The sequence below is a fragment of the Melospiza georgiana genome, chromosome 12, assembly GCF_028018845.1.
Source record: "Melospiza georgiana isolate bMelGeo1 chromosome 12, bMelGeo1.pri, whole genome shotgun sequence".
NCBI lineage: Eukaryota > Metazoa > Chordata > Aves > Passeriformes > Passerellidae > Melospiza > Melospiza georgiana.
Genome location: NC_080441.1, coordinates 11898082 through 11923927, shown reverse-complemented (window position 1 = coordinate 11923927; position 25846 = coordinate 11898082). Strand labels below are relative to the sequence as shown.

Here is a 25846-nt window from a genome sequence, read left to right as displayed (position 1 = left end):
ATGGATTTAACATAGTGATGCTGCAAAGCACTGCACTAGATGAGAGCAGACATATCAATCACCAGTTTTATAAGCAGAAGTCTCAAAAATGTGTCACAGAGTCTATGAAGCACACACAGGCCAGCTGATACCCTGACCCACAAACCAGCTCTGCAGTGAAAACTACCTCAAGGGACTTGGCCAGTCAAGCTAAACTTCCTCCATTTATTATTTCACCCCACACAATTAAGCTATAAATCTTATCTTTTCCTCATAGTCACATTCAAAATTATGACACTTGTATGTTCCCTAAGATTGCTCTGACTGGTAGTTAATTACATTTTTAATGTCACTGATCATTTCAAGGAGGGGTTGTTTCTGGGTCTCCCCTTCTCTGTATGCATTTTCCACAGCATCTCCTCATTAAGAAATGCTGCCTTGGAAAGGGATAATGCCATCCTGCTAGCATTCAGGGGAAGAAGTGATCCAAGTCTTTCCAGGAATTAAGCAAGCTGGGAGAAACCTTCATTTTGGCCTTTAAAAAGAATCAATTGAAAATTAATTTTGTTCCCAGAAGGGGACATTTGGGGGAACAATCTGCAGAGTGAACCGGCTGGGTTTGCCTAAGAAATCCAGTTACAGTTCTCACATCAGAAAAGTCATCAGGATTGCCCATGGCTGAGGGGAGGAATGGGACTGCCACTGTGCCTTCTACTGCCTGTGAGGAGTTTTGAATGCCAATCTCCAGCTGCTCCACACAACCCCATGAAGCCTCATGAATGGGGCAGCACAGGTAAGCTGGAGCTCCAAGGGAACCACCACAGTTCCATAGCTCTGAGCTCTCCTTGGAGGGACACTGAAGACAGAATCACTCCTGAAATCCAGCTGGACTCATGCTGCTGACCACAACCTCTGAGCCCAGCATTCCAGCCAGTTCTCAGGCTCCCTCACCGTACACTTACCTACACTGCACCTGACCAGTCTGTCTGTGAGGACACTGTGAGAAGCTCTGCTGAACACCTTACTCAAGCAGAGGTAACAACCTGCTCTCCCTTCACCACCAAGCCTGTCACTTCAAGGTAAAAGGCTGTCAGTATAGTTCAGCATGAATTCCTCTCCACAAATCCATGCTGACTATTCCTGACCATGTTCTTATCCTTCATTTGCATGGAAATAGTTTCCAGGAGGATTTTCTCTACCACTTTCCCAGGGACCAAGGTGAGGCTGGCTGGCTTCACTTCCCCAGATCAACACTTTGATATCCCATCATCAGGAATATCCCCCAGCAACCCCAACCCTCCAAAGACAATCAAGAGTGGCCTTGCAGTGACATCAGCCTTGCAGGTGCAGCCCATCAGTTCCCATGGGACTAGAAATAAAGAAGATCCCTTCCCTTAAACCTGCAAATAAGCTAATTCAAAACACACACCTTTCCACAAATGCATTTCAAAGAATGCAACGGAAATGCTGTTTGCTGCATCTTTAAAAGACTCTCTTGCTGCATCCACACCTACAGGTTATAAACCAAGCCGTTCTGTATCCACTTTCACTGCAAAAGGAACAAGCAAGAAGAGCTTTGTTCCTGTTCTTGGAATATAAGTGCATTAAAAAATCCCAAAGTGTCAGGCATATTGCCCTGTCACTTCTGTGAATGTATTTTCACAAGGACACATCCTCATCTCTGTATTTACTGCTAATGCAAAGCAAAATCCAAAGGAAAGGATTCCCCAGTATAACTATAAAGTTATTTTTAAAAGGCAAGTTGCACAATGTGTGCACATTTTAGTGTCTTTTCATAGACAAGAAAGTAACTGATTGAACACCTCCTCCTCTTTTGAAATGTGTTTCTAGAGTAATTGGAACAGAAGGCTTTGCTACCACGGCCTGCAACCGAAACAGAAAGACAACAGTGGCAGAAAATAAACACAAAAACCAATGACCAGCAGAAAGCCCAGAGAGGGAGCCCCCATCTGCAGTGCTGATACTTTACTTTTGTCCCCTCCTCCTGGGAAGATGGAGCGCAGCCTGGCTTTCTTGTTCTTCTCCTCGGGGGCCATGGGGAGCGGTTTGGAGCTGTGGTTTAACGCTGAAGAATCGCGATTGTTGCTGTTCATTCTCAACGGTGGAGCTGGAGGTTTCTCTTCAATATCCAGACTATCTGACATCTTCAGCAGCCCTCACAGCCTCCTGCAAAGCACAACACAAAACATGCTGTCAAGGGAGGATGCCAAGGCTGGTGGCTTGGGCAGGTAAAGCTTTCTAGTGGCATGAGAAAATCTCTCTGTTAGAAGGCTGCTCTGAATAAGGTTGCTGCTGGTTGCTGTAAATAAACTGAGTGGCTAATTCCTAAAAAATCAAAGTATTACCATTAAAATACAGATTTTTCTTTATCTCTGTTATACATTTTTGCAGTTTTTACTTACAACTATTTCCCTGTAGTTGTTTGCAATCCAAATTTTCCTCTCAAAAAGACTTCCAAAGTAAAAGTCAAATGACTTACTGAAACTACCTGGCATCGTAGTTGATCATTTTTTATTATGTAAGAAACAAGGTCCTCGTTGAGGGGATATGGGTTAGCCAGCAACACTTCATAAAATTAACTGTTTTAAAACCCAAAAATAGAGTATAATTTCAGACAGTTCAGAACTGATGTGGGCAATACTTTTTAAACATTATGATTCTATAGGCACCTTGTCTTCCATCCCCTAAAATCAATGTAGCTCCTTTTACAGAAGGCACATGCACATCACTGTGAATGTGTTCTGGCTCTCTCGTCACGCTGAGGAGGTAACACAAGCTATTGCCCTCATCAGCTACTCTCTTAAATTTAAAGGGAAGCAACTTGTTTTTCAGCTATGGAAGATGGAGGGTTTTTTCCACAACTATCAACCAAACATGGTGACTGTCACACAGAGAGGTCCTGAAGCTCCAGCTGCTCTTCCTTTGGTCAGGAGGTAAAGCTGTCGTAGTTGAGAGTTTTTGGGGTTCCACTGTTGGTCTTGGGTTGTTTTTTGTTTTTTTTTTAAATTAGAATGGAGATTAACATTTTCAACAACCACATTTATTTTGATATAACTGTAGTTTTTCCAGATTTATGGGTGGTACATTAATAGGAAATAATGAAATTCACATCGCCTTAACTAATGTTAGCTTATAAGTAAAAGCTAAATGATCAACTGGAACATTTAGAGATGTTCACTTCAGACTGTTTTTCATGACGTGGGCATTTTCGCCTTTGTTACCATTTTTAAATTACCACACATAAAATAATGACTCTTTAAAATTACTTGACTTATGTTTTTAATTTTATCCAAATTAAATCCCAAAATGTCAGGTTTGAGATTCAAAGCACCAGTCCATTGAAAAGAACAAATGAAATATACCATCACACCTCTAGTTTGCATCTGTTCCCAAATATCTACATCTCCCTGGGATCCCACGGACCCATCCCAAGGTCACACAGCTCAAAACTCTAGCAACAGCTGGGTCCCAGTCCTCTCCCCAGTACAGACAGCATGGAGCAGTGATCCTGAAGACCCTGATTCACAAACACACACCTGAAGCTGCTACTAACCCCAGCTGCTCACCTCCATCAGGGGAGCAGTTTGAATGAGCACCTTCCCAGCTGCCTTCAACAGGTTTGTGTTAAATTAGTGACCTGACCTTCTGCAGCACATTACAGAAATTTCAAACAATTGTTCTGCTGGTAGATCAATGGGTGTTCACCATCCAAAGAGGATGGTCTATCATAGGCTCACCCTGTGCCAGACCTCCCCTCACCATGGGCTGCTCACCTCCACCCGTAACTGCAGCTAACACTGAACCACAGGCAGCCACTGGCCAGGTGCTGCTCTCTAGAGCTTTGCCTTCAGGCCTAAAAGCTTGGGAAACATCACACACTTGTAACTAATGGAGTAATGTACTGGAGGCAGCTGTCAGAGAGAAATGTGTCTGCCATTTGAACCACACCATCTGGGAAAGAAAAGTGATCCTTCAAAAAAACCGCGGTCCCCAGCATGTGTCTGGTTCCCAAGAGAAGGCCCTGCTCACACAGTCCCACTGTTCAGGTAAAGATGTGCTCTGGTGATGGAGGAACACAGCTCACCCTCCTTCAGAAGCACATACACAGGCAGTGAAGTGCTATGTATCACCCAGAAACAGCTGTAACTGTGCCCAGACCAGAGCCTGTGCCAGTGTAGTTTTCAAGTACAGACTAGCCTACTTACCTAGAGAACTAAATGCTTTTGTAGATTGAGGTCAAACAGTTAATATTACTAATCTTTGTGATTTCCATCCTGAAATGCAGAAGGTTTTCTAGTAAGGAATGTGTGTGAGTGTGGGGGGGGGGAAGCCAGTAATGAAAACCACTGCATGGTACAGGGAGATCCACACGTGCTGTTTGTTGTCCTGCTGAAGGGAAGGTCCAGGATGCCCAGCTTTCTGTGCAGAGTTCCTGGCTTATGAAGCCCAGCAGAGACATCTGGACACAGCTCCCTGTATCTCCAACAATTCTCAAAGGCCAGGAGCTTATGCAAGCAACGCTTTTATTTTCTCTTTAAGCCACCTACAAATAGTTTTCGAGTGCCAAATATATCTTCCCTCCCAGGATGATCAGTGTGAGGGTGACCACAGGAGCACCAAAGGCATATTTTCAGCTTGTTATCAAAAGCAAGGTAGTGCTGAGAAGTCCATTATAGGCCACAGTTTCGGCTGTCCCTCAGAATGGGACAACTGTACCTGTCACTGCATCTATTTGTAAACAATGCCAGTCTGCTGAAATAAGTCCTCCCATGGGATTTCATCCCACAAAGAATACTATTAACAGTTTCTGGCCCGATTTGCCTATGATGTAATTATTTCCAAGATTTTGAAAGGAACACTATATTTTGTTCAGAGCTGTTTCAGGCTCAGTTTCAAGAACTGTACAAAGCTCTTTTATTCACTTCTAAACCAGGGGAAAAAAAAAGCGGGGGAAGATAGCCTGGAAGGTTTAATGGCTGATACTGACTTTCTAAAGCTGGTCTAAATCAAACTAAAGACTAAAAAGCAAAGACTAAAGCAAACCACATAGCAATACTCACCAAAAGACTTAAGATTTATGGTTTTCCTGATCAGAGGAATCTATCTGCTCTTCCATTAATTCTAATTTTGAGATTTCTCATGTACCACTGCATCATTACAAAAGAACACTCACTATCATGTAAGACTTCATATTTTAAGTGTTTTGTACTGATTTACTCCAACCTGAACTTAGAGAAAACCTGTAATGAATGGAGGAGCAAAAAGATCTATTCAGCTGGGAAAACTCTCAGATTTACATTGCAGAGAAATGCCAACTACAGATAGCTCAAGTTATACTCTATTCTGGGGCCAGGTTTTCCTGTCACTTTAACAAGTCCTTGGTCCTGCTAGTCTATTTCTGACTAACTCCATCAAAACACACTTTCTGTCTATTGGAAATTACTATGGCATATCCATTTATTCAGTCCATCAAATTCTGGTGTTACTTCTCTTTTTTTCTTCAGGCCTTTTTTTAATTGCTTGGGAGTTTGGGGTGTGGAGTTTTTTTGGTAGGGTTGTGCTGGTTTGTAAGCTGAAACAACCCAGCCACCAGAGCACTTGACCATACCCACCAGGGCCATGAGAGCCACACAGGCTGTCAGCAGGGACAGCTTCTGGAGAGCACAGCTGGTGCTCACACCAAGAGAATGGAGTGCACAATCGACAGATTTTCCTCATGTCAGTCCTCCAGGACCCCATTAGTGCAACCAAGGCAGTGCTGGTAACCCTTTTCAAAGGAATTTGTAAGATAGTCACACTCGTGCAACAAAGAGGACAGGTGACCAACAACTACCTACTTCCAGAGAAAAATCCTGTCACTGCCCATCAGCTTTAAGGAAGCATTTAAAGAGACAGAGTGTTGTACCAAATACAACAGTGCATTTGAGTGTGTTAGCTAGAGTTTCCCAGCCAAATGGCAAAAGCTAAAATTAAGTTCTCAGCCAGGTGAGTTGCTTCTGCATAACTATTACAGGGTTATAGAAGATGACCCAACATCCATTTCCTTCTTCCTCACCTCTTCTAATCACCAGTTTTCTTAAGTGAGAAGACAAACATTGACTTAAAATATATGGCATTCAGCTTCTCTATGACTCAATTCCCCCTTTGCAAAAGCCTGTCTCATAATACTTCTGCATCTAGTCCTTGACAAGCTAGGGAGAAGAGGAAGTAAGATATCTGAAGCACTCAAATGTCTTCAACACATAATATACACACAAAAGGTTTGTTCAATTGAGTTCAAGTTCAGAGCAGAATCTCATGCTGGGCCTTGATCTCAGTAAGCTCCTCACCCCTGTGTATCTGGGGAACACTGTGGATAGATCTTGAACAGCTTTCTTACGTTAACCCTGCTATTTCAAAGTCTGCATCCTTCAAACAGGACTGGTTCCAATTAAAACTCACAAATAGTATCCTGTTTGCAGAGACACTGGTGCTCCTTTCCAAAGCCTCAGAGATACTACTGCAGCTTGTGATGCAGCAAAACTGTCTCCAAGATCACTTGACTGGAAGGAACCATGCCAATTTTCAGGCAGCAGCTTTGCAAATGTAACCTGAAGATCCAAGGCTCACTCTTTGTTTATAAATATACTTCCTGCAAAAAGATATTTATTACTTAGCTGTATGGGCCAAATTTTGCTCCCAGTGACACTTATCCATTTCCAAAAATCAATGGTGATGTAACTGAGAAGGATTCTCTCTAGATATTGAGTACTGAGACACTCTGTTCAGGTATTAACAGAGTATTTCCCAGCCCAGTTCAGGCCTGTATCTGCTCTCCTACATCTGCATGTTTACTTGCAGTTTTCTTACAGCTCCTTTAAAGAGCAGACAGTGAGTTGGACAGAACAGAGTCAGTCATGATTTCATTATTTTTGTGGAAGATGTTTACTGTCTTCTCTGTAAAATTTAGATAAGTTAAAATACAATAGTGAAGCCTTTTTGATAAAAAATGGCCATCTTCATCATCAGCTGAAGCAGAGACAATCCTGTCTGGGTACTCAGGGTCTGTAACCCCCCCAGGGCAGTTTGTGCTCAGCTGCTCCCACCCCTGGGTGCCTGCAGACCGTGCAGGTGTGTGGGGCTGGCTCTGCAGGCAGGGCACACACAGCCAGGGTGCCCTCTGAAGTGAACACATCTTTTGTAGGACCTCCCCCACGTGCACGTGGTGCAAAACAGCCACTGCATCCCTTCTTTACACAACCCTGAAGAAAAGGCTGCATTCACACAAGCTACAGAAGGAATTATAACCCTAGAAACAACAAGAACGCTTCCCTTTCATACAACTGTCTCAAAGCACAATACAAACATTTGCCAATTAAACTTCCCCATTCCCCTCACAGCCAGGTAAACATGCTCTGAGCTGAACAAATTATTCAAACTGAGTAATTTCTTTGATGAATGTACTCTCTGTTCCTGTTTGCAAACACCCTGTAAGCAGCTTATGATTCCCTCCAATATATTCATTTATTCAGAAGTTATCCTCTGTACTTGCTACAAGCAACTTTTGGCCTCTGAACTAGCTGTTCATAAGAAGCTCTCTGTGTGGAAGGCACATTTTGAATTCAGGTTGTATCCCAGTAAAACTACCTTGGTCCCAAGTACTTGAAATGGAAACATCCATTCTGAGATGGGATAAACAAACTTCTGTTAGGAATTGCAGCATTAGGAGTTTTACATAGTGACTTACTAATATTGGTTTAAAATTCCCTCTTGACAGTGTACTTGTAGCAATAATGAATAAAGAATGTCAATGAATACAGAAAGTATATTCATGCAGTAGCTGTGAATTTAATGCTTTTAACTAAATATTTCTTCATATTTAAATTATTATATCCTTTGTCTGGACCTTGCATCACCCAGTTTAATTGCTAAGAGCTGGGAATTAAACAGTGAAGCTTGTCACAACTGATGGAAATAACCTGAAAATATACTTTCCCCCTTGCTCAATTAGCATTCGACAGCATTCTCAGTTCATGGCCTTCAAGGATCCATCTCCCCTCTTCAAACACAGAACCTACCTGACTACATTTCTTTCCACAGCTCTTCAACTCTTTCTCTGCATACTGCCAATGCAACCACAGGCAACACTTTACAAAATACATCTGGCTTTCATCTCTGATCCCCCTCAGCACACCCACTTTAAGCGTCTCTTCCCCTGCTGAAGCTGCTGCTCTGCAGACTCCCAGCACCCCGGACCTGCTCCCACTCCTCACGCAGCTTCACTCTTCCAAGTGCAACCAGTATTGGGCTTGCCCAGCTTTTCTCACTTTCCCCTTCTGTGGCTGTTCAGGCCATGGCCCCAGAAAAGCAAAACAGAATTACTTTTGCAGAGTAAAGGCAGCAATGTTCAAAGTTAGGTGTGTATTTAAGGGCTGTGCTTAACCAGTGCCTAATGTGAGATAACATGAACAAGGGTGCTGAGGCTTCAGCATAGCTGCAGGACACCATGAAAGGAAAACTGGAGAGAGTTCCTCTCCACCCTGCTGGAGAACACTCCTAGCCCAAAATATTTTCTTTGTGGGTGTTTTTTGATCACATCAAAACAAAAGCAATCCATTCAAATTGTGCTCCTGCTGGAACCCTGGCCACTTACTGAACTGATGGAGCTCTGGGACGGTTACATGACCTGGGAGGGGAAGAAGTGTGTTACAGAGGGGGAGCAACAGGGAAACAGCTTTCCCCATTAGAGCTTGTCCAGGCATTCAGTAATGGCACATCACCATAGCACAGCAAGGACAGGAAGTACATTCCTACAGGTTACACAAGTCAGCACCTCGCAGCATTGTAAACTGGTGATTATTTTGATAGAAAAAGTGACTTTACTTCATATGACAAAGGCTATGGACATACCCTGATGATGCAGAAAAGCCAGCTGGATCACAAGGATGATCTGCCACCCAGAGGGAGCAAGGGGAGAGCTTCCACTCTCCTGAATGCCTTGGGAAGAGCCACCAACACCTCCATCCATCATAGCCAAACCCAGACAGCTACATGGGTATTTTTGTCATGTGTTTTTGAATCATGGTTTGAAACAAAAAGGTTGTGGTCTAAGTTACTGAATCTGGAGACATGCCAAGACTGACAGAGCAATGGGCACTCCACAAGGAACTAAAGGAGAAAGCAGTGAAGGATACCACAGACCAGTTTTTTTCTAATGTAGTAGGGAACATTTCTCTGGGATAGATAAGAAACTATGAAAAAGTACCTAGAAAAGGTATTTATATGCAAGAAAAAAAAAAAAAACACTCCCTGTTTTGCTTTTTATTTACACAGCTGAAGGGCTCCACAAAGCTGGAAAAAATGTCTCAAAATCGACTGTGCCGCTTAAATATCCCACATTCCACAGGATTGCATCCTTTGCCCTTGTCTACACATGAAAGAGACTGTGTGAAATGAAATGTGGATTTAAACCATTGCAGATAGACTGAAATAATTCTCCATATGGACATCATTATTCCTAGTTCAGAGCTTAGGCCTCAGGTTCACTTTTGCTCTCCAAGACTCAAATGTAAACAAAGAAAAGCTACTTAACAGAGACACCAACATCACAACTATCTCAATAAAAATTTCATTAACTTAATTCAGATTAAAAACAACCAAGACAAACAGTCTGAGTTCTGATTTGAATCAGCAACTCGGAGCTAATCTTGAAGCACTGTCCAAGATCAGGTATGAGATGCCAGCCCTTACTGTAAGCTACAGACAATTCAAATGGACCAGTCTGATTCCAATCCACCTGATGGGCATCAATCATCCCTCACCACAGGAAGGCTCTGTAATAAATTGCTGGATCTTTGGCAGGTTCAAGCTGAACACTTGTGGCTCACTTAGCTGATCAGTCAAAGCCCCTAAGTGGTCCAGGAACCCCAAATTTGGGCTTGCTCCTGGAAACAGTTGAGAGTGCATCAGCACCTTGAATTATTCACCTGCCAGGGTTAGAACAATACTCATATTAATATGGTGGGAAGCAGATTCTCATTACATTCAAAGATCCCAACTGTTGCAACTCAGCACAAAAGTTTTACCCCTTCTCTCATCTTCTCTGATAAAGGCATGCTGAAGGTGAATCCACATTAGCCTAGCAAGGAGCAGGCAACCCCACCTATATGTGAGAAATGCCCAGAAAAAATCATGCTGTGATATTGCAATAATTTGTTTTTACACATCCTTTGTGTCCCTTTCTGCAGAAGATACAAAGCTCCATTACATTGATGCATCTGGAACCACATAAGGGCCATGTCATCACTTCATGCTGTCAGGAATATTCCGCTTTCTTCTGTCAACACAGCTTCAGGATGTGCAGGTTGAACTGTTAGTTCTCCTGCTGGCCTTTGACAGCTTGTGAGTCTCTCTACCACGTTCTCCTAGCTCCTGTCTGCTCTTCCCCACCTCCTGTGCCTCCCTGGTGTGGATCCATTTGGGTGCAGGGCTTGTCTCCAAGTTCCATGCACAGGACCACGCAGTGGGCTCTGTCTACACTCTCAGCAGAGCAACACTCACCCACCAACCTCACAGAATCACCTTAAAATGGACCCAGAGCATCCCAAGACAGACACCTCATGTTTTATTCACACAGCCTGTCCTGCTGCAGCACAGGAAAGGCTCACAGCACTACAAACCACCAGCACAGGAGCTTGAATTTGGCCACTCTCAAGCAGAGTTTTGATCCACAGCTACATCCATGCTAAAACACAGCAGTCAGGGCAAAGCAATCAGAGCTTGGCAGATGTAAGCTTGCTCCCATCACTAGTCTCTCTCTTATCTTATAAAGGGTATCAAAGGAAGCTTCTTTTTGCTTGGACTTCCATAATCAAAATTAGATATATAAAAAAGTCTTTTAGTTCATATTTTTGGGCAGCCTAAACTCCTACTGAACTCCAGCTGGTGCACTAAGGCTGCTTTTAATAAACCACTAGTCATCTTGCCTATTATGTTCTTCATTTTGTTTACATTAAAAAAAAAAAAAATCAAAAGTTTGGAAGAAGGAAGGGTAAAAAAAATAAAGGACCAGTTTCCCTGGTTTCTCTGCAGGTGTTGCTGCTTTCTCTGCTTTTCCACAGTTTATTCTGTGCTTGACACACTTGCAGAAGGTGTGCCATGATAAACACAACGCTCTGAACCCCAGCCTAGCACCACTCCAGCCACACTCACAGTGCTCAGCAGGGACAGAGCCACAGCCCTTTTCCCTGCAATGGCCCCCACAGGCAGGGCAGGAGCTGCTTTTGCCTCAGGAGGTGTGCAGCTCTCCGGGAAGGAACAAGAGAGAAGGAGCCTGTCCTGACTACACCTACCTGCTGATGAACCACTGGCCCACGGCTCAGCAGACACATGCAGGCCAAGCCAACAATTACACAGAACTCTGGAAGAGACAAGGAAGCAGTAATTGAATGCAATAATTGAAACTTATAGACAGTTGCCATTTCTAGCACCTTCTAGTTACCTTTTAGCTCATTTTGCCTTTGCAAACATTAACTGAGAAACTTGCTGTAGTAAAGAACACTAAACCCATGCACCAGGATGAATCTGACATGTAAAAGACTGAACTCAAGGCCACCCCAGAACTGCTATGCAGAGTTGGGAGAGAAATCAAAAATAAAGAACAGGGAATCCTCTGGATATAGCTACTGGGGCTGGATGACAACCACTAATAAGGAGAGTTACAGGATGGACTTGAAACCTCCAAATCCCACAAGCAGAGACAGAAACCAACACCACACAAGAAGATTTGCTGTACCAAACATCTCAAGGCATTATGGTATGTTTGGAAGGACACAGCTCCTGCCTCCAAGGAAGGAAAAGGCAAAGCCCAGGCTGCCACATGCCTTTCATGTGGGAGGTGAATATGGTCCAGATCTTGCATCAACTCTTTAGGGCACTAGGGCAGGAAGGCATCATATCCCAATTTACTTCCTCAGGGACAACGTTTTGCCTTTTATTCTTTGCCAGGCCTTTTATTTACAGCTGACTAACTTCATATATCTAATATTCACCTGCTACGTTAGTGATCTTATTGTGCATAATGGCCTATCTACCTTGGGGGTATCATGGATCTGGAGCAGGCAGAGGGGAAATGGAGCAGTCACTGCATGCACTCACTCATTTCTAGTTGCCAGCAAGACCTTGCCTCAGAGCAGCAGGATAGGAAGATTAGGAGAACAAATATAAAAATGCTATTCTTAAATAGGTCAGGGAAGAAGTGACACCTATATGCAGAAAGCAAAACAAGATTCACACACAAAATCTCTTGTTTTCTCAGCTATCACAATGGTATGGCATTTTTAAACTGCTTAAACAGGGATTCAGCATTTAATGCTTCATTGCTCAAAAAAATCATCTTCTGCTTCAGAGTAGTGGAGCAGTGGAGATTCCTTCCTGCCTCACTTCACATCACAACAGGGAAACAGTTCACTGTCCTCTCATGACCTAAATGAAAAAATAAAGGTGTCTGGGGATCTAGCCACAGTTCCCCTGCAATTGTCCATAGCCTCCTGCAGAGAGTCTGCAACCACCAAGGCAAGGACTTGGAGTGGGACAAAAAGCCCCCAGAGGTGGTGACATCCAGGACACCTCAGCCTCAGTCCCTGTATGGGAGAATCCAGTAGGGACTACTCTGGTTTTGGAAACCACACATGCTACAAATCCCAGTTAGAGCAACCAGCAGGGATTCACACTTCTGGGATTCACTCCTGTATCCTGCAAATTTCTGCCAGGACAAACCACTGACCTTCTCTGTACACCCACAGAGGCCTTGTCTACAGAACGTGGCAGCACTTTTCCAAGTCATTGGTGCAAAAGAACCCAAAGTTTTTTAAATAAGCAGACAAGAGCCAAGACATTTCCATTCCCAACACATCAGGATACTCTCAAGATCTCTGTCCAAGATGTGTAGAGCCATCTGCAACAGCTCCTGTAAAAGGGAACTGCCTCCATTGCTCAGGAAGTGCTTCTAAAGCAGTCTTAGATCCTACTGCAAATCTGTACAGAAGTACCAACTCCCAGAGCAGCAGCTGACACTAATGCAATCTTGTATCAGGTCAAAGGTGGCCAAAATAAGAAACCATCAAAATGCACAGAAACAAGTAAACAATAAAAGAGCAAGGGAAGAGGAAAGAGAACAACAATAGGACCCAAAATAGATTACTTGTGCCACACACATCAGATCTATGGCATAAAAGCTTTGCAAAGAAACTTGTTCTTAAAACAGTGCATCAACACTTACTCTGCTGCTGGCTGAAGTCTACTACTGTCTGACACCTCTACTTACTATTTACAACTTCAGGCTTTAAAGAAAACTGAAGTACATTAATTGAGGCTTTTATGAGGCACAGAATGACAGCTGCATTGTTACATGTTATAGAAGAAGAAAAGCAGGCTGAGAAATGGGGAGGACATCAGAGAAGCAGCACCCAAGGAGAGAAGTTGCCCAAGAAAACCTTAACAGCTCTTCTGCCTGTCTTTATTCCTCAGTCAATACAAACAAGGGAAAGGGTCTGGAGGTGCAGTGCTGTCCCAGGCACAGATCCCAAGAGGGACACACAGCCTGCTGAGCCTGTGTGAGGGCACTGACACAGCCAGAGAACACCAGTGCAGCTGCAGTGACACAGCACTGATGGCTCGTGACCTCCAGCCTGGCCTGCACACACAGGATGTCTCCACGTTTGTTTCCTACAGAACCACAGCTGGAATCTCCAACAGGCCTGTGCCCCCAACATGTCCCATCCCATGACAAACTCCAGCTGATTTTTGGAACTGTAAAGAGCATTTCCATGAGCACACAGACAGCAGCAAATCTGCTTCTCCCCAGTAAAAACTGCCACCTCAAATGGATACCTGGCTACAAGATGCCCACACCCACAGTGAGCAGCACAGACACATTTCTTTCCAGACCCCACTCCAGAAGTAATGGTAGAAGCAATGGGAAGATGGGACACACTGCCAACGTCCAGGCTCACAGCACCCTCAGCTCTGCCTCAGGACAGACCTGGAGCTGCTCTTCACCAGGGGAGAGGAGCAGCCTCTTGTTTTGTTTCCTTGCAGAACATACTGCTAGGCAGAACCATCTGCTGAGAGTAAAGTGTGTTATACCTGCCACAGACTTCACAAATAACCTCAGACAAGTTACTCACTGTCTTTGTGTGTTCTTTATGGTTCTGTGAGGAACTTGGCTCTTTCCCTTGCTGTTAATATAGATAAGAGGTTGCTTCTATTTTGCCACATCTATCAGACTTTAAAGAACCTAATAAAGAGCCAGGTTAGTTTCAGAAATCATCAGCAATCACGCTGTCAGTCAGCACACAGTGTCAACAAACTGGACAGCAAGTGAAGAAGAGAGAAAGAACAACAAAATACCTCCAATGAGCTGAGAAAACAGGAAGTACTGGGGGGATACCAAACCTCTGGAAATGCTAGATTGCAAAGAATAAAAGGTTAACAGACATGAGAACAGAGCCTTTACACTGTTCTGTCCTTGAGGAGGAAAAGACAAGAAAACTGGAGGTAAAAGAATTTTACTAAGTAGCAGAAAATTATGAAAAATGAGCAAGACACTGTTGCAAGGGTCAGTATCTAAAAAAAACCCAACCCAGAACAGCTGATGTATTGTCTGATCTCAGCCAACATGAACCTGTCTAAAGGCACTATTGTTCAGGCAAAATCATGAAGCAAAGATTAAATGCTCTGGTTACAAAGCTGTGCATCACCATGTCTGTGTGTGACTTAAGGGATACCAGGGGTCCCCCAGTGAAATGGGTGACAGCCCCAGACATGCACTGTGAGAATGTGACTAAAGGAACCCCGGGCACGAGGAGAGGCTGCCTGAAAAGCCAGGCTCTGTGGCCTGGAAAAAGCACAGTACAGAGATATGCAAAAAGAGCAAGGCTCATCTCAGAGCAATGGGGTTAACACACACAGGAACCAGAATGCCTCCACAATGCAGTTTCTCCAGAATGTGAATAACAAGGGTGAAGACAGTGAGGATGATCCTGTAAAAAGAAGGATCTCTGCAATAAAACCTCAGGAGACTCTCAATAGTCAGGTTCTGCACAAGAAGCTGTTAGCCCTTCTACAGCTACATTTGCTGCTCTGCCATTAAATCAAAGATGATTCTGATTCCAGCTGGATTGTAGAGCCAGCTGCAGTGATAAGAGGCAATCTTAGGAGAAATGCTGCTGAATGCTGAAGATGTAGAATAAAAAAATGTTCTGAGATCAGTGGGCAAATACAAGCTGCTGATAAAAAAGCCCCTCACATAATCAGAGGTATTATCACTTTAGCTTGACAGAAACTGACAGACAGAACCATCCACTGCTTGGTAGCAGGACTGTGCAAACATGAAATGATAAACACATTTGATAAAGAAATATTATCATTGTTGTAGAAACTTATGTCCCTGAAAGGCCTTAAAAAAAAAGAGGTTTTGATTAAAAAACTGTAACAGAAAAGGAAGACCACAGAATACACTAAACCAATTAAAAGCCACACTAAATTACAGGCCACAAAGACCAACCACAATCTAAGAATCATCAGTGAGTGAACTTATTCTCAGTGAGGTTAATTCCTGGCCTGCATTTACCTCTGAGGCCTTTAAAGAAATTCTTGGAGCCAAAGATGTGATGAGCACCTTGAGCTGCAGCAGCTCTGCAGACTCTGAAGCCAGGGAACATCTGAGGCCATCAGCACACCCTGCAGAGCTCAGAGCCAAGCCCTTCATCCCAAGGGTTTCTCTGCAGCAGTGGGTGGGGTCAGGGCCAGACACGGGTCCCACCCCAGCCCAAGGGCTGCTCATGATCCCTCTGCTCTCCTGAGCAGGACAAGGCTGGAGGCAGCCACAGCCAGGAGTGGGGACACAGCACAGCCCCACGGCCTCTCCCTGAGCTGGCCTGACACCAGCCCTGTCCCTCCAGCCACTCAGAGAGGTTGCTCTGCAGGAAGCTGTTCTGCTGCTGCCTTGATTTTGTCAGCTCCTCCCTAATTTACAGCCTTGGGCAGGTGCTTGCTTTTCCCTGCCCAGCCCTGAGGTACCAAAGTCCTGCACAGCAGCTCACAGCAACACCAAGATGCCTCAGCAGCAAACCTCAGAAGAGCAAGTATGGAAAGGCAGTGTCCCATTCCATTTACAGCTGATGCCTTACAGCTCACAAAGTGCATCTGCTCAGACAGAAAAGGAGCCAGGAGCTACACTCCCTGGAATGTGACATGTCCATGCACATCTTACTAGTCACCAGCACTGTCTGGGTCACAAGCCAGGAGAAAGGACCATGAAAACAACCCCATGAAGTGCTTCCAAGGAATAATTGACCCCATTCTTCAAAGAGCATCAGCCCTCAGCACGTCCTGGTGGTCACTAATGGCAGCAAAGACATTTGCAGAAAGGGCAACTTTACAGAATGAAGTGCCCATGTCCCAGTGGAAGAGAGTGCATTAACACACCAAATTATCACCTCATTAGAATGGGAGACTGCAAGTGATTTCAGAGTGCCACAGACAGTAATGCAATACCATGCCTTGATAGGCCAGGTGGCTGACTTTGCAAGACTACAGGTCATGATACACCAGCCTGCACCAACCTCAGAACTTCTATCAACAACATGCACCATTAGAGTGCCCCTGTACCCAGCAAAGCAAGCTACAGCAAGGAGAAGTTACTCTTGCTCCCCATTCTTTGTCAGGACTGCTTGACAGATTAGAGATCCACCCCAGCACAGAGACACACAGACCTGGGGTAGGAGAAAGCTACAGTGGAAAACCAGCCAAGGATCTACTTCTGTGAATGTTCAGAGTTTTGTTTCCCCCTTGTGATAAATTTCAGAGGGAAACTTAAGAGCAGACTCTAGAAAAAGGCAATGACCACCCACCCTATTTGCTTAGTCTTTATACCTGAATGGAAGTATCCACTCAATTTTAAGAGATGAACAGTTTTTTTGCCAAATTAGTGATTTCTGGCACCTCAAACAGCTTTTATTTGTCATCAGAAACAAAATAAACCAATAAAACCTTAATGTACTAGAAGAGAGAAAATATTTACTTTGCATTAAGTAAACTTTTCCCATGGTACAGGCACAACTGTAAACAGGAGGAAATGTTAAGAAGAGACATGGTAGAGACTGTTTGCAACTACACACTTGAAAGCCAAAAGGGATAAGAAACTGGATCTCCTTCCTTCACGAGTAAAGAAAAATTGTCACAAAGAATCACAAATTATTTACTGAAGTATGATACCACAGGGAAACAAAACAAAACCTGAAATAATCTACGTGCAGACACTTCTAGAGATTCAAGAGAAACCAGGTACCAGTCCAGGGAAGACAGCTCTCTCCTTTATTATCTTAAACTCAATTCTGCTTATCAGCATTGTCATTACAGCTAAAAGTGCAAAGGCTTTAGCACATTTCAAGTCTTATTCAATTTCCACCAAAGTATCTGAATAGACTCCAGTAATAATGTATCAGATTTCTAGGGACCCTTCCAATCTGCGAGCTGAACACTCCTTTAAGGACTAAATGAATTCAGCTTCCTTGCCTTTGTGAGGAAAGCCCTGGCTGCCTGCCCTCTCTGTGACTCAGACACACTTGGCCCAGCCATGAGCAGGGCTGCATTCCCCCTGCTCCCACCCAAGGCAAGGGCATCTCTCAGGCTCTGCACGCTGCAAACCAGGCTGCCTGCCACGGGAGCCCAAGCCAAGCTGCCAGCTAATGAATGCACAAACCCTGGGAGGACAGAAAGTGTGAAGGCAAAGCCCATGGCTCACAAGGGGCAGCCCTGTATCATTTTCTGGGCATGCCAGGCACATGGAGTCCTGCTGTAGCAGTGAGCACACTTCTCCATCTCACCCTGGGAGCTGCAAGTCTAATCTGGGCTGACACAGGATGGTGCACACAGAACGAGCCTCTGCTGGAAAATTTGGGCCATCACATCATGGTTTATTACTATTTCACTACCTTCAGAGTCTGCTCAGCCTGCAACAGCTCCTACATAAATTCAACATTTTACAGATATTGTTCTGGTACTACTTCCTGTGTTTCCATTGTCTAGAAAATATTTTTATAGAATGCTAACATTTTGGGTATCTGAAGAGTGATTTATTTCAGGTTTATGAAGCCCTTCACCAGCTACAATTAATTCCAGTAATCTCAAAGGACTTCTGGAGTAATCAGTGAATTCTTATTAGACAAATCACACACTTGTCTGTAGAGCAAGGGCCAGAATCCTGGGCTTTCCACCTCTGAAAGTCTCACCCTTTTAGCCTAAATGAGAAAAGGTACCAAGGGCAGACTGTACACACAGCCCTGGCCACACAGAGCTCATCCTCAGCAGCAGAAGCTGAATGAAGCTGACCTGAGCCAGCCAGAGCACAGGCACCAGTCTGCAAAGAGTTTACAAATTGGGAAATCAATGTACAGAGATCAAATTACCATTACAAATTGCCCTAATAAATCTATGGATGCAAAAATGATATAAATTAACAAACAAGCCATCACCTCCCCCTGATATACACGTCGAGAGCCTAAACTCCTCCTCTTGCAAGCCAGCATTCACCACCAGCAGTTGTAAGGTCCCCAGCTAAGAAATGCAGCTGAATGCCCTGGTTCTGCCCCCTGTACACACAGCACCTAAGACATCAAATTTATATTCTGAATAAAATTGTACAAAGCATCTCCTGTACTCCAGGGAACAGCAATCGCTGTCACTTGAAAACAATGACAGCAAAATCATCTTTTGCCCTAGTGTACTGCTGCACATGTTCACCTTCATCTTCTGACATTTAAATACTTGCCTACAGGTCTAGGAGCAAGTGCAGCTGGTCACATTCCTTACTGAATACTCTCCTGCTATGTACATTGATCACACCCCCTCTGCAGGTTTGCAGACCCTGACACGAGTCCCCCAATCTTCAGCTACATCTCTTTGTGGCTGATTTCTGTCCAAAAATTAATTCTACTATTGACATCCTCATAATTTCTTAATGGGAGCTAAGGCCTTTCGAATAGCCTTCAGTACCCAAATCAAATCCAAAATTCAGAAGGATTTTTCCCATCCTGCCTCCCTGCGCAGGAGCACAGGAGGAAATGCCAAGAATCAGATGTTCTCCTCTGCTCTGTAACTGACTTATCATGGGGACTGTGGCCAATTACATAATTACAATGTGCCTCCATTCCCTCATTTCTCAGTGGCTACAATTATCCTGTAACAAATCCTTGGTAACCTGGGACTGATCCTGTGTTTCAGATTCTGCCTCCCTGAAGGCATCTGATAGGAACAGGCCATGCTCACGGGAAAGGCAAAGTCTCTGACAGAAACTGGTCATTAATTTTTCAGCAAGTTACATGTCAGTGGCTTGAAAGAGATTTTTTTTTCATGGGAATATGCCACTGTTTGGGAAGGCTTCATCAGAAGGATGTGTCTCTGGAGAAAACAGAGAAGGAAGAGCATTTCTGTTCTCTTAAAGAACAGCTGAAAAAAGCCCAGAATTAGGGCTGGGAAGCCTGGGTTCAGTGCAGGTACCAGCACTGTAGGTGCAAGGCAGGAGATCCAGATTCCTCAGAACAATTTTTCCAGTCCTCTGAAATCTTAATAGCATTTCTTCTTTTCTCAAAAAGATCCTAGTTCCAGGGAGATATCAAAGACAAAACTATTTCCTACCTGGCCCCACACAATGGGGAGAGCTCAGATTCCACTTAACTGTGAGAGATGCTGTGTACACACAGACACGTATCACAAGATGAGCTGTCAGGAGTCCAAGGATGTCAGATCTCCACTCAACCTCCCTCCCACAAAAAAACAACCTGCTGGCCATCTCCCAGGGATTCTGTGCAGATTATTAATTCATTAATGACTGGTGAGTGCTTAGGAAAGGCAGAAGGTGAGGGACTGCTGTTATTTCCCATTGTTATCATGGCTATCTGACATACATGCCACAGGCAACTTGGATCTATCCTTTGTAGGAACCTGTGATGCTGGACTCAACACAAATCAGTTTATCCAAGCACAACATGTCCGTTATAACAAATGAATGATGATCTTGGCCTAGAACCTTTTAAAAGAGCTCTGGAGATGGGCACAGGGCCACACACTCTAAACATGCAAAGGCAGCCATGTGACATCGCTGTGTCCCATGAGACTCTCTGAAGCAGCCCTTCTGCCAAAAGCTCCTGTTCACCCAGAAACACTGGAGGGAGGAAGATGTCTCTGCACTAAACCATTCCTGTGTAACATCTGCTGACTTAACCTAAAGTGCCACCAAAGGGATTTGGGATAACTCTCCCACTCCACGTAACAAATGCTGAGGCAGACATTCCTTCAACTTGGCTCTAAGGATGAGAACTCCCAGTAGAGGGGAGGAGAGGACCACCAGGACTTTGATCTACTGGAACTCAGCAGCCTTTCCTTCAGCTCTTTCACGCAGCTGACAACATGGAACACACTGGCCAGGCTCTCCCTAGAAAATTGCTTATTATAATCTGAACTGCAATGCAAACACATCTAACCAGTACTACTTAGTTTGACAACCCAATTGCACAAAATGGATCAAGGCAAAGGCTGGAATTTGCACAAGCATGTTTACACTGGCTGTCTACACCACTCAAAGCAGGGGACTTATAAGTGAAACAGTCAGACTGCTCCCATTTTTCTGACAAGCCCAGAACTTCCTTCCAGTACCTAAATGGGCTACAAGAGAGCTGGAGAGAGATGCTTTACAAGGACTGTAGTCATAGGAGGAGAAAGAATGGCTTCAACCTGATAGAAAGCAGGTTTAAATTAGATGTTAGGAAGACATTTTTTACTGTCAGGGCAGTGAGGCCCTGGCACAGGCTGCCCAGAGAAGCAGTGACTGCCTCATCCCTGGGACTGTTCAAGATCAGGCTGGATGGGGCCCTGAGCAACCTGGTCCAGTGGAAGGTGTCCCATAGCAGGGGGGCTGGAACTGGATGGTCTGTAAGGTCTCCTCTAACCCAAACCATTCTATGATTCTGTAATGAATGATTCCTCCTCCCACACTGACAGCACAGATCACCTTCAATCTTTTTGTAAGACAGAAGACCAAAGCAACATCTACTCTGCTGCCAAAGCTGTGCTGGCAGTTCTGAAAGGTGCTCCTGAGTTTGCCCTTCCAGCTGGCACATCAGCACAAGGCACAGACACCTCCAGCAGCAAGTGCCCTATTGAGCAGCTGGCCCAGGCTGACTTCCATGGAGAAGCTGGAGGAGAGATGCACTCCTGTCCAGCTGCAGCATCACCACCTGCCCCAGCAGAGAACACTGCAGCTGCTCTGGTGCCCCAGGAATTACACACCTCTACTCTCTACCTGCTGACCCTCAGTAAAAAATTTGCTTTGATGGTTTGCTGGCAACAGCTGGCAAAAAATTCAATTTATGTGTATGTATGTGCACAAATCAAAAATCAGTGTTTATCATTCAGTTTTCTCACTAATTTCCTTCTTACCAAACTCTGTGAATGTAGGACAACGTGACATTAAAAGGACTTGCCAAGATAATCAGTATGCAACACCTTTACTTCTAGGTGTGCAGTTGTCTACAATTTCTGATAATGCACCTTCCCAAAGGCTTTGGCAAAGTATGTGTTTGCACTGCAGAGCATCAAGAGACAGTGAGGCACTAAATCCATCCTGCATTCCAAGACATTAACTTGGCAAGTTGAGTGATAAAGAACCAATACAATTATGAATCATTAAGCTTCAACTAATAGTGGTAGGGATGGATAAGAGCCTGCTGATTACAAATGCTATCAAGGAAACTCTAAGCTATGGCATTAAGGCATGCATTGAAAATAGAACACATTTCATGCTTCTCCTGGAAATACTTAATTCTATTTCAAGCCACCACCTCTTGTTTTACTTGGCATGAGCACTTTCCACCATAAAAAGTTCTTTCTTCCATCAAGGATTTTATGAAGGAGTCAACAAATAGCATCTACCCCAAAACAGAGAGCCTCCATGTCCTCTTTGTCAAAACAAAGCTTTTCTCACTCTTCCTTCAGAGAGACATACCAGCCTGACCAGAAAACACTTCCAGACCTCACTGCACAGCTCATTTGCTCTTTGTGCAAAGCTTCCACCTGAATCCATACCTGGACCTCCCTGGGAAAAAATTCCTGTGCTAAACATCTTATTCCTTAAATTTCTAAAGGATATGATGGGATTGAGTAATACAGCAGAGAAATTACTGCCCATTTCAGGTGCACATGGAAGGCAGTGCTCAGCTCCCATGGGAATCTGTCTCCAGTTGCATGTGCCTCATCCAAGTGGGAAGCAAATACTTCTACTCATCTTCCAAGCAGAAGTTACTTAGACATACTGAGGACATATACCTGGGGCATCAGCTTCTGGGCCTGGCCAAGATTAACATCTTCACTACCAAGAACCCACCTAAATTCATGAACCATTCTGTATTTTTAACAGGTTGCCCAGAAAAGTGGATATCCCTATTGTGGAAGCATTCAAGGCCAAGGTGGTTGGGACTCTGAGCAAGCTGCTCTCCTCAATGGTGTCCTTGCCCATGGCAAGGGGTTGGAAGCAAGTGCAAGGATTTGAAACCAGCCATTCTCTGATTCTGTGACACGACATGACTGAGAGAGCTCCTGGTGCTTCCACAGATCATTCAGGTTCTGCAAGATCACCACAGCAGCAGTTAAACAATGGTTCTGGTATCTGCAATGAAAAAATTGGGAGCTGCTGAAGGATTTGGGACTGCATTCCTTTAAGTCTGAAATGGGATTCACATCAGATAATACAAATCTCTGATGACTTGTGAGCTGAAGAGGAAAGCTGCTCTTCCCCTTTGGCTCTGAGTAGTTCCACTGACTTCTATGGCATTGAAGTCTGAGGGAAAAAATGCATATACCCTATCCTAATCTATCTTCTGATCCCACAAAACATTTCCATGTGGCCAGTATCTGAAAAGCCACCAAGACAGAATCTGTGCCAGTTTTCTGGGCTTTTATATCCCCAGCTCAGCAAAGTCTCACAACAGTTGAAAGGCAGGCCCTTTATCAGAAGGTGAGCATTCAGCTTTTCTGAGGGAAGTCAGCCATCATTATCTGGGTAATCATTCTACTCTTTCAGCAATTATCATCAGCACTAATATAACTTTGGCTGCTGCAAACTGTAAGTGTGTTTTGACCTAATTTACATTCAGGGGCGTTATACCATAAAGTGCAACACGTGATCCCAGTCTGACAAAAGTGATACTGAAGATGTGTAAATGGAGATGAATATGGATCACTTCCCAACTCTTTGCAGAAGGTTTGTTTGCCCTCAAAATCAAGTTTCCATTCTTCCAAAGGCTGCATAGAGAGCAGAACCATGTATTCTTTCCACTGTCTATAAGGAAGCACCTCCAGGGTTGAAGCCCTTTCCTGAGTAACTGGTCTATGCCTGCAGTGATCTGAAAATGCCTGTCCCAATAACTCTTGAGAAATGAAATCTTCCCTCTTGAGAGGAAAAGGACTTGGAAGGTAGCTACAGAAAGGAAGAATGTGTGCTGGAAAACAGTAGAAATCCTGAGACCACGTTCTTATTGCAAATGCCATCTAGGATGTCACATCAACGTAAGAATTGATGCATTATTAAACACAGCTATTTTATAAACCCCAATTCTGTAACTTAAATGAAAAGCTGAGGTCAGACCACATAATTGAAGGCAGAATTTGCCCAATGATCATTATTTTCCATAAGGACTATCCTCTAGGCTAGAAGGTGTGTCATGACAGCCCAAGGTAGTTAACTCAGACTAAGAAAATGGTACTGACAGAATATTTTTTTGCTCACAGTAATCTCTGTCAGGTTCTCTCTGTGAGATCTCTGCTACAGGCTTGGAAATCCATTCAGATCCCAGAAGTTTAATTGCAAAACAATTCAACATAAGGCAAGATACACATCCTCTGTATTTAAGACTTAGCTGGGATGCTGCTTAAAGTTTGTTCATTTTCCCCTGCTCTCGCAATTCTAACCTGGTTGTATGCCTAGAAATTAAAGCTAAAGGGCAGAGAAATAATGTTTTTCCCAACATGACAGGGGAAAAAAACACAGAAAACCTGGCTTCCCCTGAAGTATCAGGCCAGAGTCGCAATTGCATTTTCACTTGTTTTACTAGACCCATAAAACACCACTTGTGCTGAATGGGTGCAGGCAGAGACATCCCAAGTACTGCTCAAAGTTAACAAGAGCATGGGCAAGCCCTTGAGTTGAGGGGCACCTTGTGGAATGCCACCAGCACAGTGTGGCAGTGATTCAAGCCCTACCTTCTCTCCTCAGAGTGAGGCTCAGACATGAACACAGAAATGCAGCTCCACAGGCTGTGGGATTCTGGGTACCAGAAATTCTGCTCAGGCAAAGCACAGGGAAGGGAGAGCCCAGAGGAGTCTCTAAGAGTCTCTAAGATGTGGTTCCAGCATCCACAGCTGGCCTGAATTTCACTCCATGCCAGGAAGCAGCTCCTTTCTCACAGATGGCTGCTGTTACACAGCCCTGACATCCACCATGAAGCAACTGGGCATGCAATATTAATGGCATCAATGAGAAAATTAGGAACCCACATCAAAGCACTGAGAGCTGTTTTTATAATATTTGGCTTTAAAATTAAGTGCAAAAGGGAAGGTGTTACACTCAGCATGTTTAGAGGACTTTGCTTTTAAATGTGATTCTGCAGCTTTTAAACACACACACACATATGCAGAATGACCCCTTAAGGATCAGGGAAAGCTGCTGTCACCTGCAACTCAGCAAATCACAAGTCACATGAAGAAACAAAATCAATGCTGCTCTGAAATTTAGCCTGGCAGGGAAAAAAAAAGTCAAAACTACAATAACAAATGGCTGCTGAAAAGTCAGTCAATGGGAAGTGCTGCTTTGGCCATGGCTTCTCTCAAACATGGATATCACCTTGGAATTTGAGTCCAAACATTCTCATCTGCACTACACTGAGACCCTGCACTGAATACAACAGATGCAAAACAATAATCCAAACATATTAGTACACACTCATTTGCTAGAATTTTTCTAGTAACAGAAAATTACAAAAGAAGATAATCAATTAATCCAATTTAGAAATCTTCTCTTCTCCATTAAAACACTGACATTGGACCAAACTACACAGAGCCTACCTGCATCAATAGTCAGTACAGACAAAACATGGATGCAAACACTGTCAGCCATGTAATCTCCATAAGAAGACTCTTGCATTTGGGGATTTAATAAATGAAGGACAAGTACAAAGTATAGAAATATTATCTTAAGGATCTAGTGGTTATTACTGGTGTCCCTTTTGACTGGAGCAGGGACTGCTCAGACATAGCTAAATCTCCACAGATGGGCACAGCCTGATCTGAGCTCTGCCTGCACTCTAAGCAAGCTGATGCACGTTGCTGCTCTGGAGCTGCAAAAGCATGTGAGTGCAGCACTGCGCCCATGCCAGCATGACCTGCAAGGGGCCATCATAGCCCTGTCCTGCTGACAGCCACGGGTGTCTGTCACCTCCAGCCTGGAAGACACATGCTCTAGCACTGCCATAAAGCTGGCATGATGCTAACAGTGAAATCCTCATGTGATTTTAGATGTTTCTCTAATAGTTCTGCCACTTTAGCACCCACCCACAGAGAGGACTTGACATCTTTTTAAGTAGTTTGTTGAGACACTACAACTTGATGACTCAACTTAGTTATTTGTCTTAATCTGCAACAGATTCAGAGCTGTTCAGTAAAATAAGCAGGGGCTGTTTCCTCTAAGAGCAGGTGGAAGAGGGAGTCAACAACCATTACACCTGCTCTACTGTGCTCAGTTACCTGGTTTAATTTT

At 44.0% G+C, this 25846-nt stretch overlaps 1 protein-coding gene across 6 annotated transcripts in view; it reads right to left on the bottom strand.

Annotated features, from left to right (window-relative positions):
* PAK3 (p21 (RAC1) activated kinase 3) overlaps positions 1-25846 on the bottom strand; it is a 126317-nt gene that overhangs the window by 35047 nt on the left and 65424 nt on the right. For all 6 annotated transcript variants that reach the window (XM_058032360.1, XM_058032361.1, XM_058032363.1 and 3 more), the window contains exon 2: positions 1970-2166. In XM_058032360.1, the coding sequence (XP_057888343.1) occupies positions 1970-2144 (175 nt within the window). In that variant the 5' untranslated portion in view covers positions 2145-2166. The remainder of the gene's footprint in view (positions 1-1969; positions 2167-25846) is intronic.